The 16241-nt window shown below is 34.8% G+C and overlaps 1 protein-coding gene across 11 annotated transcripts in view; it reads left to right on the top strand.

Moving 5' to 3' along the window:
- Positions 1-16241, top strand: part of Phc3 (polyhomeotic homolog 3) — a 114258-nt gene that overhangs the window by 81205 nt on the left and 16812 nt on the right. For 10 of the 11 annotated variants that reach the window (XM_021254030.2, XM_021254033.2, XM_087186497.1 and 7 more), the window contains 5 exons: positions 1810-2060; positions 5253-5412; positions 12146-12260; positions 15422-15554; positions 15645-15876. In XM_021254030.2, coding sequence (XP_021109689.1) covers positions 1810-2060; positions 5253-5412; positions 12146-12260; positions 15422-15554; positions 15645-15876 — 891 coding nt within the window. The remainder of the gene's footprint in view (positions 1-1809; positions 2061-5252; positions 5413-12145; positions 12261-15421; positions 15555-15644; positions 15877-16241) is intronic. The other variant, XR_002393038.2, reaches the window with a different exon arrangement.

Below are 16241 nucleotides of genomic sequence, written 5' to 3'. Positions count from 1 at the left end.
TGTTCCTAAAATTAACAAATTAGTATTTTCTATTTTTTGAAAAAGCTTCTAATAGATTGTATGGCCTTAAATTTATGTTTTCCAACATAGTTTATATTAGTGTATTTGGTAAAACTAGGTTAATTTGTGGCTATTATAATTCTCTTAAAAGCTACATAATAACATTAATCACATTGGTGTTACTAATGGTGAAATGTTAAGTGTTTCCATTCCTTTCTTAAAATTATCTTTTTTCTTTTTCTTTGCTGGGGATCTTTTTGTCATGTACTAGGCAAGTGCTCAAGTGCTGTACCACTGTGCTACATCCCCATTCTGCATTTCCGTTCCTGAGAATATATGCAGATGATTACTATGCCATCTTATTTTAATTTTTTTGTGGTGCTGAAGTTCAAACCTATGGCCTCATTTATGGTGGACAAGTGATCTACCGTTGAGTTCAGCCCCTACTATGCTGTTTTATTAGCTGAGTTTTCTCTTTAAGGAGCCTCTTTCTTTCTTTTTTATTTTTGGTACCAGGTATTGAACTCAGGACCTTGTGCTTGCTAGGCAGGCGGCGGATCCACTGAGCTAAATCCCTGGCCCGAGTTTTCTCTTTAGAGATTCCCCTGCTTTCGTGTTTACCTTTTGAGCATCTTTGGTAGGTGTTGTCAGTCCTTTTCACAGTCAGAGAGGTGAGGAGTTAACACAATTTAAAAGCATGATCTCTACAACCAAACTTCGTGGATCTATATCCCATTTCTACTGTTTATTTGCAGTGTGCCATTAAAGCAAGTAATTTAATCTCTCTGTGTCTTGGGTTTTCTCATCTGTAAGACGGTGATGATAACAGTATCTGTCCATAGGCTAGTTTCAAAGATTAAATGAGTTACCACATGTAAGGCATTGAACATGATGTAAGAAAGCTCAGTATCATTATTAGGTTTGCACACATACCCTTTTGTTTTCCTCAGCCATCTGTCTGTACTTGCTGATATTCTTAGAGCTCTTTACTTTAGAACAAGGAATAAAGGGTTGGTGCTACCAAATAGGCAGGTGGCATCTCCATTGTAGGCTGCCAGATCTGTCTTATTGTGGCCCTCACAATTTGAAGGGGAAGAATCAGTGGTCTAGCCCAACATGTTCCACTTGACTGGTGCTGCAGTATTTTCCCAAATCAATGTGTACAGTGTCACTGAAGACTTAAAAAAAATACGAAGAAAATTTGTGTGAGATCTTGGAGGAATCTTACTGCTTAAATCATTCAAGTTTCTATCCTGTGGATTTATGGTTCTTTTTCATTTTCAAGGTATTTGTCTGCCTACTCAGATCATTTGGTATATATAAACAGGAACATGGGAAATTGACTATCTTGATAGCTCAAAAAACAAAGACCCCAGCTGAACATTTTTGTAGTTATTCTTGGGTTGGTATTCTGAAATATTTTCACATCTTACGGAGTAGAGTTTTTAAAACAATGTTTGAATAACTTTGAGCAAGTTACCCTCTTCTGTAAAATGGGGATAATAGTAATTTCTATCTTATGGTTATTGTGCAGATTAAATGAGATAATGAAGTTCTTAGGACACTTTTTGGGTTTTTTTTGAGACAGCGTCTCACTGTGTAGTTCAGACTGTCCTGGAACTCACTGTGGAGCTCAGGCTGGCCTCAAACTCACTGCAGTCTTCCTGCTCCAGCCTCTGGAGTGCTGGGACTACAGGCATGCGCTACCACACCTGGCCTCTTAGGACAGTTTTTAAAAATACTAGATATTAAGTATTGTGCAGGCAGAATGCTAAAGATCAAAAAAGTAACTTTTGGTTTTTTTTCCAGAGCAAGTGGAATTACCTGCTGTGGCATCAGTCAGCGCTTCAGTAATTAAATCTCCATCAGATCCCTCACATGTTTCCGTTCCTGCCCCTCCACTTTTACTTCCAGCTGCTACCACAAGGAGTACTAGTACATCTATGCCTGGTAGCACTCCCAGCATTGAAAACAAGCCTCCACAGGCTATTGTCAAACCACAGATCTTGACCCATGTTATTGAAGGGTTTGTGATTCAGGAGGGATTGGAGCCATTTCCTGTAAGTAGCAAGCATATTTGTGGGTTTTAAAAAATTATTCACAACTTTATTTATTCTATTTTTTTTTGGTACTGGGGATCAAACTTGGGTCCTTGCTCTTGCGAGGCAGGTGGTGGAACCACTGAGCTAAATCCCCAGCCCCACAACTTAATATTTTTAAAGTTTTATTGTTGTTCTCTAAGAAAAAACTTATAATGTTTACTCTGTATATTTGCAAATATATTTCTAGAGTCTTATGCTAGCCAGTTAGACATATAACTAGGAAAAAATGAACAAAAATTCAGAGTAGGGGGGCATTGATTTTGTATTTGTTGAGCAAATTTGTAGAAAGTAGGAAGCTTACTCCAATGAAATAAACATTTTTCTTTTTTCTTTTTAAGGGTATTGAAGTGACATTTGAAATGTACTATTTTAAAAATGGTGTTTCTCACATGTGATACTTTGTGAACTTTAACTTGAGTGCAGAAAATATTAACTTCTCAGTTCTCAAATACATCTGAAGTTACCCAGTTAATGGGTTATGATTACCAAATAGATTTTCCCATTATTCCTAAATGTCATCCTTCAAGCAGATTTTTAAAATGCTTTTATATTTTCACCTCAAAAATGAAAATTCTTTCACTACAAGTCTTAATTTGAAACTAGTCATAGTGGTAGATAATTTATATGCTAATACCTAGAGATAAACATTTTCCCTTAGGAAAAAAACCCAAGTAGACATTACAAATAATATTTATCTTGAAGGGCTTTGAATCATTAGAATATGAATCATTTAGAATTTTCAGCTTTGTGGGTGAAAATTTTGCATTTTTAGTTGGTTGCCCAATCAGTTGTTGCCTCTTTGTTCAGTTCTGTGTGTGTGTGTGTGTGTGTGTGTGTGTGTGTGTGTGTCTGTGTCTGTTGAACCTGTCTGTCCTATAATGGTGATACAGTAAATGGAGGAACAATCTTTTTTCATTTCTCAGATAAAATAGTATTATAACTAAAAGTGTTTAGATTCTGGCTGTGCTGCATAGTGACCAACTTTTTCATATTATTCAAACTTTATGATCTTTGTTTTGCTTATCTGGCAGATAGAGATGATACCTTGCTGTTAGGGTTGTGAAAATTAAATATGCATATGTTATTCCACGTAGTGCCTGCACTTAATAGTCATTGATATTATTACCTTTTATCACTGGTGACAATTAAAATTTTTATTTTTCAGATTACAAAGGTAATACTCTAAATGAAAATTTGGGAATTTATAGAACAAATAATTTCCAATAATAGTGCATGTGTGTATTCATATAATCAAGGTTATTATTATGCATATATATGTTCTCTACTTTGTTCAATCCCTAGCACCACCAAAAAAAAGAAAATTCTAAAAGGAATATAGGTATATATTTATATATTATCCACATTTTAAATAATTTTCTTAGAAGGTCCCACAACTAATTGTATCATATTACATATACATCCAGAAGACTTGATATATTGTCAAATTATTATTTTTTTGGAAACATTAAGTTTATTCATCCACTGGAGGTGTATGCCCTTAGCAGTACTAAATATTAGGGGTTTTTTTTTTTTGGTACCGGGGATCAAACTCGGGTCCTTGTGCTTGCACAGCAGGTGGTAAAACCACTGAGCTAAATCCCCGGCCCAGGTTTTTTTTTTTTTTCTAGGGGTAACTTCTATAAATTTTACTGAAGTATATTAAATACTTTACTGGGATAAACAAATTAAAAATTATTTTAAAATTTTGTTTGACTTAAAATTTTGATTTTATTCTAAAATTAAATGCAGAAATTTTCAATAAGCTGTGATTCTCCGTGTCTGACAGATATTGAAGACTTAGCCAGCATTCTTGAGAAATAAGATGTTCTAATCATCTTCTTTTTCATATTAGCTGAGGACTTGCTTAGAAAATCAGTGAATATTTTTGGTTTGAATTATTTTTCTGACAATACTTCTAAAATAAGTATTCATGACAACCAAGATTACTGAACAGTGAATATTTTGTTGATTTTCATATTAACAATGTTTGAGGATTTTCCATTTGTGCTTAGTGGAATAGGTTGTTAAAGTAGAAGTCATGAGGCTTGAGTTGTAGTTTTGATTTTGCTTTTGTAAAAAATAACCGAAACACTTTGATGATTAGTTTCCCTGTCTATAATATATGTACAGTATTGGCTTGGGATGTGGCTCAGTCATAGAGTGTTTGCCTGACATATGTGACGGCCTGGGTTCGATCCCGTGCACTAAAAAAGAAAGAAAGGGCTGGGGATTTAGGTCCTGAGTTTGATCCCAAGTACCAAAAAGAAAATTAAAAAAAAAAAATATTTGTTCATCTTTTGTTTTGCATCTGTATAGGAAATATGAAAGTTTCTGAGGGAAAAAGGTTGGCCATCACATAGAATTTAAGAGAATTGCTTAACTGAATAGTATTTTTAAAGGTTAAAAAATAATAAAAAGAACTAGGGGTATAGTTCAGTGGTGGATCCCTTGCCTACCAAACACAAGGCCCTTGGTCCGATCCTTAGAACCACAAAAAACAAACAAAAATCCAGCAACAGGAAATCTCACCCAACTCCAGATTATATTGATAATTATGGTCTTTGCTTTTCATTGTTAGGCTGTACTACTGAAACATTCATAGTGCAGGATAACCTGATGGCTAATTCTGAACATAAGAAATCACTAAATTTTAAGACTTTTGGGGGAAGGCACTTTGAGGCAAGGTCTCATTATGTAGTTCAGGCTGGCCTCGAACTTGAAGCAGTCCTCCTGCCTCAGCCTCCTGAGTGCTGGGATTACAGGCGTGTGCCACCACACCCTGCTCAATGTGTGTGTGTGTGTGTGTGTGTCTCCCATACAGGGATGGAACTCAGCACCTTGTGCTTTCAAGGCAGGTGTGATGCCACTGAGCTAAATCCTTACCCCCAAGACTTTTAAATTTTTAACTGTAAACTAAGACACTAGGTTCCATTTGACAGAAACTTTCAAGCATCCACTTTGCTGGTGACTAGAGATAAAAGTGGTTATATCCAGACTGCCTAACCTTTACTTGAAGAATAAAGTACTTGATGAATGCATTTGATCAATGAATAAGTAAACTATTACAGATATTCATTTCAAGAGGTATTGAAGTTACTTCTGAATATCTGAGATTATACCATTTCTTTCCATTCTTTCTCCCTTTTAAAGGTTAGTCGTTCATCTTTGCTAATAGAACAACCTGTGAAAAAAAGGCCTCTTTTGGATAATCAGGTGATAAATTCTGTGTGTGTTCAACAAGAGCTACAGAACAATACAAAGCATGCAGATAATTCATCTGATACAGAGATGGAAGACATGACTGCTGAAGGTTTGTGGATTTTTACTTTTACTGCTTAAATATGACATGGATTTTTGTTCACTGCTTTTTATTTTAATGGTCTCATTATGTTGTCCAGGCTGGCCTTGAAGCTGTGGTTCTACTGCTTTAGCTTCCTGAGCACCTGGGATTATAGACATACCCTACTGTGCTAACCAGATTCTTAATGACCAAATAAGTAAAATAACAAGATATATGCTAATTGGTACAGTATTAGTTTGACTTTTGAAGGACTGTAGATAGGAAAAATACCATTTATGAGAGAAGGTAATTCAGAATTTTTGCATGAGAACAATCAAATCTCCTTTTTTTAAAAACAGACTTAAGTAGTAAATGACCATTTTATTGAGTAAGCTTTAAAATTTAGAGCTTCTGAGTCATTTGGTTTTAGACTTTCCATGTTCTGATGTTTGACACCAGGTGGGTACTATAATTATATTAGGGATGTATTCTTTAATCAAGAGGTGTTTATATTTATTCAAAGAGAAATATATCACTATATCTCCTAAGGTTGAAGGATTCTTTTTAACGTACTTTATTCTAATAATGAATATTTCATAGAAGTAAAAATGATTGAAATGACTGAAAGAAAACAAACACAAACCAAAAAATGATATATTTTACACCTTGAGTTTGTTACTTAAAATCAACAAATGCTTGTATTGCTTTTTGGTTTAGGTTCTGAATGTCTGATTAAAAAAAAAAACTAGTGGTGGGCCGGGATTTAGCTCAGTGGCACCGCACCTGCCTCTCAAGTCCAAGGTCCTGAGTTCGATCCCTGGTACCAAAAAAAATTTTTTTTAAACTAGCTATATTCTGTAGAAACATCTTTGTGAGATTATTCCTAACTGATTCTGATCATGGCCCCACAATTTATAGTTTGTAGTATAGTCAAGGCTCTATCTATAGTAGTGAATTAATTAATATCTATAAGGAATTATCCTTAGTATATTAGTATATTTCATCTAAAATCAGTTTATTCATTTTGCAAATATTTATTGAGCCTACAATAATACATAATGTGCCAGTACATTGCTAAATTAAGCAAAATAACATTCTGGTAAAAGTGAATGTCTGTAGTTTTTATAACTAAAAAAGGAGGGCACCTTTGTCATTGTTGGTACTTTATGAATTCTTGCAATATATTTGTCACTGTTTTACTTCTTATTTGAACAGCTGTAAAATTTTATTTTTATTGCTAACATATATTGGTTCAGTTGGGATTTCTTTAATTTAAAAGATTGTTACCCCTGAAGAATTTCAAACATACATACAAGTAGAGAGAATTGTATGTTAATGCCCCATCCAGACTCATCATCATGACCCAATCTCCACATTATTTTGCCACATTAGCTGCATGCATCTTTTTGTTTCCTTCCCTTCCTCCATTTCTCCCAACTCTTCCTCCCTTCCTTTTCTTCTTCCCTCGGTACATTTCTTTCCTTCCTTTCATCCTTCTTGCCTGCCCTCCCTCCTCTTCCCCTTTTGTTTCTGGTTTTTTTTTTTTTTTAACTCTTGTTTTTATTTTTATTTTTGTTGTTGTAGTTTCTCTTTTTGAGACAAGGTCTCACTATGTAGTTCTAATTTCCCTTGAACTCAATATGTAGTCCAGGCTGGCCTTGAACTCACCGTGATCCTCCTGCCTCAGCCTCTTGAGTACTGGAATTATTGTTTCTGTTTTAAAGAAAATCATAGTCCTTGTTTCTTTCTTTCTTTCTTTTTTTGTTTGGTACCAGAGATTGAACTCAGGAACTTGTGCTTGTGAGGCAGGCTATGGAACCACTGAGCTAAATCCCCGACCCTGTAGTCCTTGTTTATTTCAGTGGTACATACATCAGTGTACATCTTTAATAAATAGCCATTTTCTTACATAAGTGTAATGCCATATCACATGTAGTGATGTTAATAATTCTTTGGTGTCAGCTAATACCTGGTCCATATTCAGATTTCTCCAACTGTGTGAAAAATGTCCTTTCATAATTATTTTGTTCAAATTGAGAGGCAAACAAGATCTACATTGTGCTGTTTGTTATGAATTTAATTTCATGTAATTCTCAAAACTTGTTTTCAGTTATTCACACTGTTTTATCTGAGACCATTTTTCATTTGAGATGAAAAATAGTATAGATGAATATACAGATACTCTTTTTTTCTTGCTTTTATCTACAGTGAGTATATAAAATGAAAGCCCTAGGTTAAAAAGTGCTTGTAATGTGCCCCCTTGTGTACAGATATGGGAGGAACCTGGAAATCAGCCTAGGAAACTTCACAGCATATCTCATGATACTCATGATTCATAGTAGTATCGTGAACATGCAGCATGTGCTAGACTGTGCTAGAAACTGAGGGGCATATATAGAAATAAAATATGCCCTTTTTCCTCCAGGAGCTTTTAATTTAGTTTGGAGCCAGGAAATCTCCATAACATAATAACTAAGATGAAAAAATGCTAAGTTTTCAATAAAGAAGAATTTAGAACTGGCTGAGATTATTTCCAGTGTGATTAGTTTCTTATAGAGATGACATTTGACCTGTGTCTTAGGTTTTTTTCTTTAGCATAGATTTAAGATAAACAGAAGAACAGTTCAGGTTAGTATACCATGGATAAATGCACAAAGGATGTAAAGTGCTAAGTGAGGTGGCAGTGAAGAGTAGAAGGTGAAATTTGAAGAATATCCCAAGTTAAAGAATGGCAGAGTCAAATTCTAAAATACCTTCAGATAATAAGAGTTAGAGGTTATCTTGACATGAACAAGTGTGTTTTTGTAAACTTTGCTGGTCATCCGCAGGATGATATAGAGGTTTGGAATGTCATTTGACGCCGGTAGTCATGATGGGAACAGGGAGAAAGGGACTGGAGGGAGACAAAACAAAAAGGGTAATAACAGGACAAGATGCTAAAGTAAAGAAAAGAAGATTTTAAAATGATTAATATATTTCATAATGGAGATATACTTACATAAATTGCACAAAAATTTTTAAGATTTCATTTTTTAATTTCCCAAGGTAATTTTGTAAGTTCCATGTTTTAATTACTGTTTACTCCAGTGTTTATCAGAGATACTACAGGGTGAAATGGTGACGTTGCTTATTTAGTGGCTTTGGTTTTGGTGGTATATACAATTTTCACACAAAAAAATTCATGGTAAGGATTACTCTCTATTTAAAGGATAAACTATGGCTTTACTTGGACTATAACCAGAATCTTCAACTACTGGATCATGATTTATCAGACTATCTTATTTCCCTGGCAAATCATCACATTGACTATGCTTTCCTCATTTGCCTCTTTTTGCTGCTGATCCTCATGTGATTTAAAAGTTTTGGGGATACTTATATTAATTAGGATATAGGTTTGTCCATTCTACTAGAAACCCAGAATAATATTTGATTAAGATAAAAAGGTTAGTTTTTTTCTCATGTAGTTTACAGTTCAGCAGTCCAGAGCCTTGGTGATCATGGGCCCCCTAACTCCAGTGTCTTATATCTATGCCATTCCTAAAATGTTGTTCTCATTTCTACAGTGGCTGATCTTCTTGATCACATTTTAACCACTGAGACAGAGGAAAGGTACCATCTAGAGTTTACAAGCATTTCCACTTACATTCCAATGGTCGGAAGTGAGGCGTACCTAGGGGAGAACTAAAATTTTAACCTGGGTAATCATGTTCTTAGGGTTTTGAAGAAGAATGAATGCTGGAGAATTATCAGGTGTCCTCACTATAGATCCCATTTTTATTAGCTAAATCAACAGTTTTTAAATTCATTTGGTTCTGTAATTTTTTAAATTCACAAATGTGAAAAAGTAAACTTGGGAATTGTGTTAGTTACTTTTCTCACAAAATACCTGACACTCAAAGTTAAAGGAGGAAAGGTTTATTGTAGCTCACAATTTGTAGCAGTTTCGTTCATAGTTGGCTGGCTCCAAGGCAGAGTGTTATGGCAGAGGAGCATCTCAGAGGAGAAACAGTTAATGGCAGGCAGAAGGCAGCAAAAGCAGCAAACAGCAACGGATAAGCAGCAACAACAGCAGCCCTCTTTCTGTCACTTATATTGTAGCCAGGCTACTCACACCCAGGTAGCACTCACACCCAGGTTGGGGCAGCCTTAATCCTAGCATTGCACTGTGAATCAATCCCAGGATCATATCCTTTATCCCAGCATCACCCTAGATCGAGCTACATCTGAAAAGCTCCACCTATGACCCCTTGAGGCTTTGTAGGATCATCTAGATATAAGCCATAATAAGAATATAACCAGATTTATTAAAAATTTGATCAAACACAGAATAAGAATTTCTGAACTATTAATTTTCCTCACTTTTGGTGGGGGCTTGAGATAGGGTCTTGCAATATAATTCAGACTGGCCTTGAGCTCACTATTAGCCCAGGCTGCCTCAAATTCATGGTGATCCTCCTTCCTCAGCCTCCTGAGTGAGTGCTGGGATTACAGGCATGCACCATCACACCCAGCCCTCTCTTCACTTATTTATAAGGAAGAAAATTGTTGTACTAGTCAGGCATGGTGGCCCATGCTTGTAATCCTAGCACTCAGGAAGCTGAGGCAAAGGGATTGCAGCGAGTTCAAGGCTAGCCTGGGCTATACAGTGAAACCCTATCTCAAAAAAAACCAGGGCCAGGGATTTAGCTCAGTGGTGCTGCACCTGTCTGTTAAGTGCCAAGTCCTGAGTTTGACCCCCTGTACCAAAAACAAAACAAAATGAAAACAAAAAGCAAACAACCCCCCAAAAAACTAATTTGTTACATTGTTAACTTTAAGCCTATCTACTTGGTATTTCCCCTTTCACTACCAAAAACAATTTTCTTCTTCATATAAGCTATTCCAACCTTTTATCAGGTATTATACATTGCTTTGCTAATATTGAAAAAAATCTTTGAAGCAGAGTTTTGACCATAGCCTCTTCTTGGGACAACTTGAGGAATAGACTCTTAAGGCAGTACTGATTGAGAGGTTCTGTCCTTTGTATAGGATTTTCAAGGTCAGATAAAGTTATATGCTTGACAAAATAATATATTTAGGAGTTATGATATCAGGTCCCAGGAATGTGTTGATGGATGTTCTAACTTGGTCACAATTGTGACAAAGCCATCCCTAAATCATTAGAAAGGACAATTTTTATTTGTCTTGATTTCGTTTCTTCCTCATTGGAAGTAAATAGATGACTTTTGTGTGTGAAGATAGTCCTGAGAATTTTCCTAAAATGACCACTTGGGGGCTGGACATTAGCTGAGATAAAGTGCCTGCTTAGCATGTAGGAAGGAGGACTTGGATTCCATCTCCAGCACTGGGGGTTGGGGGCGAGAAACAAAAAGAATAAAAAAATGCCACTTAGTTCATAAGTTCATTTGAATAATGAATCTGGAGTCCCACCATTGTCAAATATTACTCCATAATACTGCTTTTAGTAGTTCTTGCTACTCTCACTTGACTTAGTGTTTTTCCCAATCTACCTTTCTAATAAAGCTAGGATAATGTGGGTTCTCAGCTTACTGAGAATTGCCACCTATGCCTACATTTTATACTCCCTGCCTTCATCTTAACCAGTTTTCTTTAAATGAGTATATGGAAAGAGCACATATGGAGCTCACAGCTAAAAGTTTTAGTTAGTTGGGTACTTTTTGTTGCATGTTTTATTTGACTTGGCATTGGAATTATGAAGAAAATGGCAATATGTGGTAGATTTAAGAATTTAGCAGGTTTTACTTAAGTATTATGTATTACATCTTAGTACTCTTAGTTTTTATATGAAAAGTAGAATATGGAACTGTCATTGTTTTTATATTCTGCCGTCTGTTGGGCACTCACTTTATTGTCACCTCAATTCTTTGAGAAAGGTCTTATTAACCTCATTTTATAGATGAGAAAACTAGGTCATGAAGATTGACTTGTAGCTTAACACATGATGCTGCTGAGGATTTGAGGATTTAGTTTGGAAGATTCTCTGGGTCTCATTCTCATCCTATGGCCTGAAGAAAGATGTAGGGGGCTGGAAATTTAGCTCAGTGGTTCCAGCACCTGCCTTGCAAGCGCAAGGTCCCGAGTTCGATCCCCAGTACCAAAAAAAAAAAAAAAAAAAAGATGTAGGGGTGGAAGAACATTCTAATTTAACAGGAGAGCATTCTGGAAAAAGCATAGGCAGTTGGAAATTATAAAACTATTTGTGATTTTTAAGACTAAATTACTATTTTATATAGTGTAATATACTGTAAAAGGAACTATTTTATTAGATACATACATCTTTATATAATCCACTATATTTCTATATATAGTTTCTATATTTCCCCTTTTTCATATATTCTGCAGATATTTTAGGAACTCAGTTATTTTATATGCTCCTCTAAAATGAGACACAATAGGGCTGGGGATGTAGCTCAATGGCGCCACCCCTGCCTGACAAGTGCAAGGTCCTGAGTTTGATCCCCGGTACTAGAAAAAAAAAATGAATAAATAAAATCAGACATAATAAAAATTCCACCATTTTGAAGTCATCCTCATTTTCTACAGTTAGAATTAAGGCTTGCCTGCTATGTGTCTCCACAGCACAATATACCAAAATTCATATCCCAGACTGTTTTGAGTGTATCTTCTGGAGGGTAGTGATTATGTATTATTCATCTTTGTTTCTTACACAGTATTTATGAAGTTGTTTGCACATTTTACAGATGCTGGAATCTTTTTTCCTTTTGTTTCCTTCTTTTTTTAGAGACATTAGAAGAAATGGACAGTGAGTTGCTCAAGTGTGAATTCTGTGGGAAAATGGGATATGCTAATGAATTTTTGCGGTCAAAACGATTCTGCACTATGTCATGTGCTAAAAGGTATTTCTTTGTTCTTGAATTTCTGAAAGAGACAAACCAACAAGCCCTGCAACAAAACCCAAAAACCCTCATATGGTTTAACAATGGTTAAACCTAGATATTATAACACAGAAGAATAAATAAAGCATTAGCTGGAGCTACTTTGGTGCCTGTTTTTTATAATACTTAGAATAAGTTTTATTGTGTAACCTAATATTGAAGTAGCAATCTGCTGGTGGTAAAAATATGTTTTGAAGAATCCTGTGAAATGATCAGGATAGTATAGAATAGTACTAGTCTCTAAGGCATTGAAATACTATTTATCAACTGAGTGTTTTTATCAATATTGAAATACCTGAATTTATTTAGCTTTAAATTTTTTTGTTTAAATAATATCCTTAATTTTGATTTCTAAATGGTACTGCTAGAGCATAAGTTCTCCACACTGTTAATATCAGACAGCAAAATGACTTTTTGAGATTAATATTTCCAGTTATTGTAGGCAAAAAAGCAAAACAAAATTGTCTCTTCATTAAGCTTACAATTTCTTAGTTCACATTCTTAAGAACTCCTTGTGGTTCAGATATAAATCTCAGTTGAGGAGTATACACAAGTTGATTATTTTGAAATTTGTTCTCTTTAAAAAAGAAATTTGTCTCTCAAAGAATTTATAAGCTTTTAATTGTATACATCTGGGAATTTCTTCCTTGAACATTTTATTTTGTATGGCTGCCACCAATATAGACATAATAAAACTTAAATAAAAGTAAGTTTTCTTGAAGAATGGGTTCATTGTTTCAGTTGTCAATCTGTTATTCAAATATTCTTTCATGTTGATAGAACTATAATAAAATTATATTGAACTCATGTTTTAACTAGAATTTTCAGTTTGGATATATTCAAGAAAAATAATGCCTTTCTGATACCAAATAATTAAAAACTCTAAAAAACCCCCTTGAGTCTATAGACTACCTTTCAGGATATTTTAAGCTTCTTGTCTAGAACTATTTCAGGGTATTTAATGCTACCGTTACTCTCCTTGTACAGATGATTGCTGAGTTGTCACATTATTATTCCTTTAGATGAGCCTCTTTAGATGGTTAGCAACCCTGAAACAGGGAAATGCAGGTGAGAGGGCAAGGATAAGGATAAATTAGATCTGGGTAGAACTGCTGCTGTAGCTGTTTGAATTTAGCTGTTGGGTCTTGGAGAGCTAAGTATTTATGGACTAAATATCAACTATAAAATTAGTCTTCTCAGAAAATAAAGATGTTTTGTCAGTTGGTATAATTAGAAATCAAAAATCTATATTGCTGAGCCCAGAGATGAACACATAGTAAACATAGCATGGACGCTTGAATTGCTTTAGAGTAAAATGAAATGTCCATCAAGACATTTTTATACTTCTACTGGGGGCAAATACCCTATTCATTCTCATAGGATTCCTTATTTTCACCTCTTTATATTTTCATAAAGCATGGGAGAGGAAAATTTATTTTGGTATCTGGCTTATAGTCTTAGAATAGTTATCAAAAGCAAAGTTAATTGGGATTTTTTTCTTAGAGCAGAAGAGTTGAAAATAACGTATAGAGGAAATAAGAAAATTCAGGTGAATTTCAGAAGTTTACAAAATACTTGTTGTTTCCTCATTAAAACAGCTTAATGTTCATTTTCCCATTATTTTTCACTGGGATAAAAAATAAGGGTGTTTGAGAGCCTACTTTCATGCAAAGAGTTCAGTATTAAACATTATTTTGCCTAAAAATTAGCATTTCAGTGCTTTCTAGAAGAAATATTTTATAAACTTTATTTCATAGCAAAATTACCAAATTTGTATAGAAATTCACAAAATTAGAGGATTGACAATTGTTTTGTGAAGAATTTGTAAATTGTGTGTAAATCTCTTCTAACATTTAATAAAATTTTATTTTAGCCTAAAAAAAGTGTAGAGGAGTCTCATGTGTTTAAAAAAAAAAAGGAACTGCATATATTTCTCTTAGCTTTTCTACAGCTTTTCAGAAGTTTCTTACACAGTCTTCTTCTCTTGCTCTTCTTTCTAGGAAAACTCACCCAGGCCAAGTCCTTCTAGCTACTTATATTTCACATGCCCTTTGAGTTAAGGATGGCTTTAAATTTTATAGATGATTAGAAAAAATAAAAAATAATATTTCATGACATATAAAAGTTATGTGAAATTCAAATTTAAGTATCTGAAAAGACTAGCATAGCCATGGTCATTCAGTATTTTCTATGGCCATTTTCACATTACGTTGACAGAGTTGAATAGTTGTGGCAGAGACTTTTGTGGTGCACAAAACCTAAAGTACTTACTGTGTGGTCCTGTGTAGGAAAAGTTTCCTAAACCTTATTCTAGGACTTTGTAACCTACTAGATGGCATAGGATTCTTTTAAGCCATTGTCATGGCTTATAAATGATCTGTTTTTAAAAATACAGTATTAGGTAGTCTGTATTGAATTTCCTGGAAGCAATGAATTTCTTGTGTTTCACTCTTTATCTTTTTACAGCGGGAGTGGGGTTGGGATTGAACCCACATGTTAGGCAAGAGCTCTGCCATTGAGCTACCTCCCAAGCCCTTTCTATTTTTTATTGTGAGACGAGGTCTTGCTAGGTTACACAAGCTGGACTCAAAATTGTGATCCTCCTGCCTCAACTTCCTGACTAGCTAGGATTACAAATGGCACTATTATGCCTGGCTCATTCTTTGATTTTAGTAATGCTTGAGAAATCTTTTTACTAGCTGCATGAAATCTTCTCTCTGCTACATCAGTTTCTTTTTTATTTATCTCTCTTCAGAAATTATTACTATTCCATTTGAATAGACATTCTAAATATTACCAAAATTTTCTACTGGAACCTTGAATTTTGCTATTCTGAAAATTAGTGAAATTTTCACTGTTATGCTGTAATTAGGAGAAAATATGAGTACTCTTGTTATAGGTGTCCAGTATTATAATTGAGATATATATTATGATATACACAGAGGCCATTTTTAACCTGTAGCATAAATAAATCCATTGAACAATATGAATTTACTTTATGAGGTATTATAGTCCCAAGTCGAGAATATAACACTTACTGATTTATAATTGCAAAGTTGAAATTAAATACTATGTATTTTTAATGTATATCTTTTGATATGTTTTCTCATTTGAATTTCTAGGTACAATGTTAGCTGTTCTAAAAAATTTGCACTTAGTCGTTGGAATCGAAAGCCTGATAATCAAAGTCTTGGGCATCGTGGCCGTCGTCCAAGTGGTCCTGAAGGGGCAGCGAGAGAACATATCCTTAGGCAGGTCTGTAGAAACGTTGCTTCAATGTACAGTACCCTTTTCAGAAATGCAAGGAAAGTACATGCTGTATTTTACTTGTACTACATTTTCCAGCTTCCAATTACTTATCCATCTGCAGAAGAAGACTTGGCTTCTCATGAAGATTCTGTGCCATCTGCTATGACAACTCGTCTGCGCAGGCAGAGTGAGCGGGAAAGAGAACGTGAACTTCGTGATGTAAGAATTAGGAAAATGCCTGAGAACAATGACTTGCTTCCAGTTTCCCAGACAGAGCCCTCTATATGGACAGTTGATGATGTCTGGGCCTTCATCCATTCTTTGCCTGGTATGTAATTTACTATTTTGTCCTTAATGTTGTTATTATTTGTTCACACTCAGGAATGATGTTAAATCCATCCACACTTTTTGTACAAACAGGCTAGAGAAGTTCTGTATGTATGTATAAGTTAAATGTCATTTGCTATTGAAATGTGATCTATTTCCTCTTGCTTATCCCCTCAGCACAACTGGGTATATTTTCATACTCCCCAAGTCAATAAAAACTGACTAGTCTGCTTCTGCTCTGACACCCCAGCTGGTGAAGATATTAAAGTGTTCTCTTCTCTTCAGTCTGATTTCTCTTGAGAAGTCAGTAGAGAGATTGAGTCAGAAACTTCTTCCCTTCTGCTCTTCTATTTTTCTATTTCTTCT

The sequence above is a fragment of the Heterocephalus glaber genome, unplaced genomic scaffold (assembly GCF_053883595.1).
Source record: "Heterocephalus glaber isolate CG9 unplaced genomic scaffold, H.glaber_assembly_v1.0 deba00001504, whole genome shotgun sequence".
Taxonomy (NCBI): Eukaryota; Metazoa; Chordata; class Mammalia; order Rodentia; family Bathyergidae; genus Heterocephalus; species Heterocephalus glaber.
The sequence above is the reverse complement of the archived record's forward strand: the minus strand, read 5'-3'. Positions and strand labels throughout refer to the sequence as shown.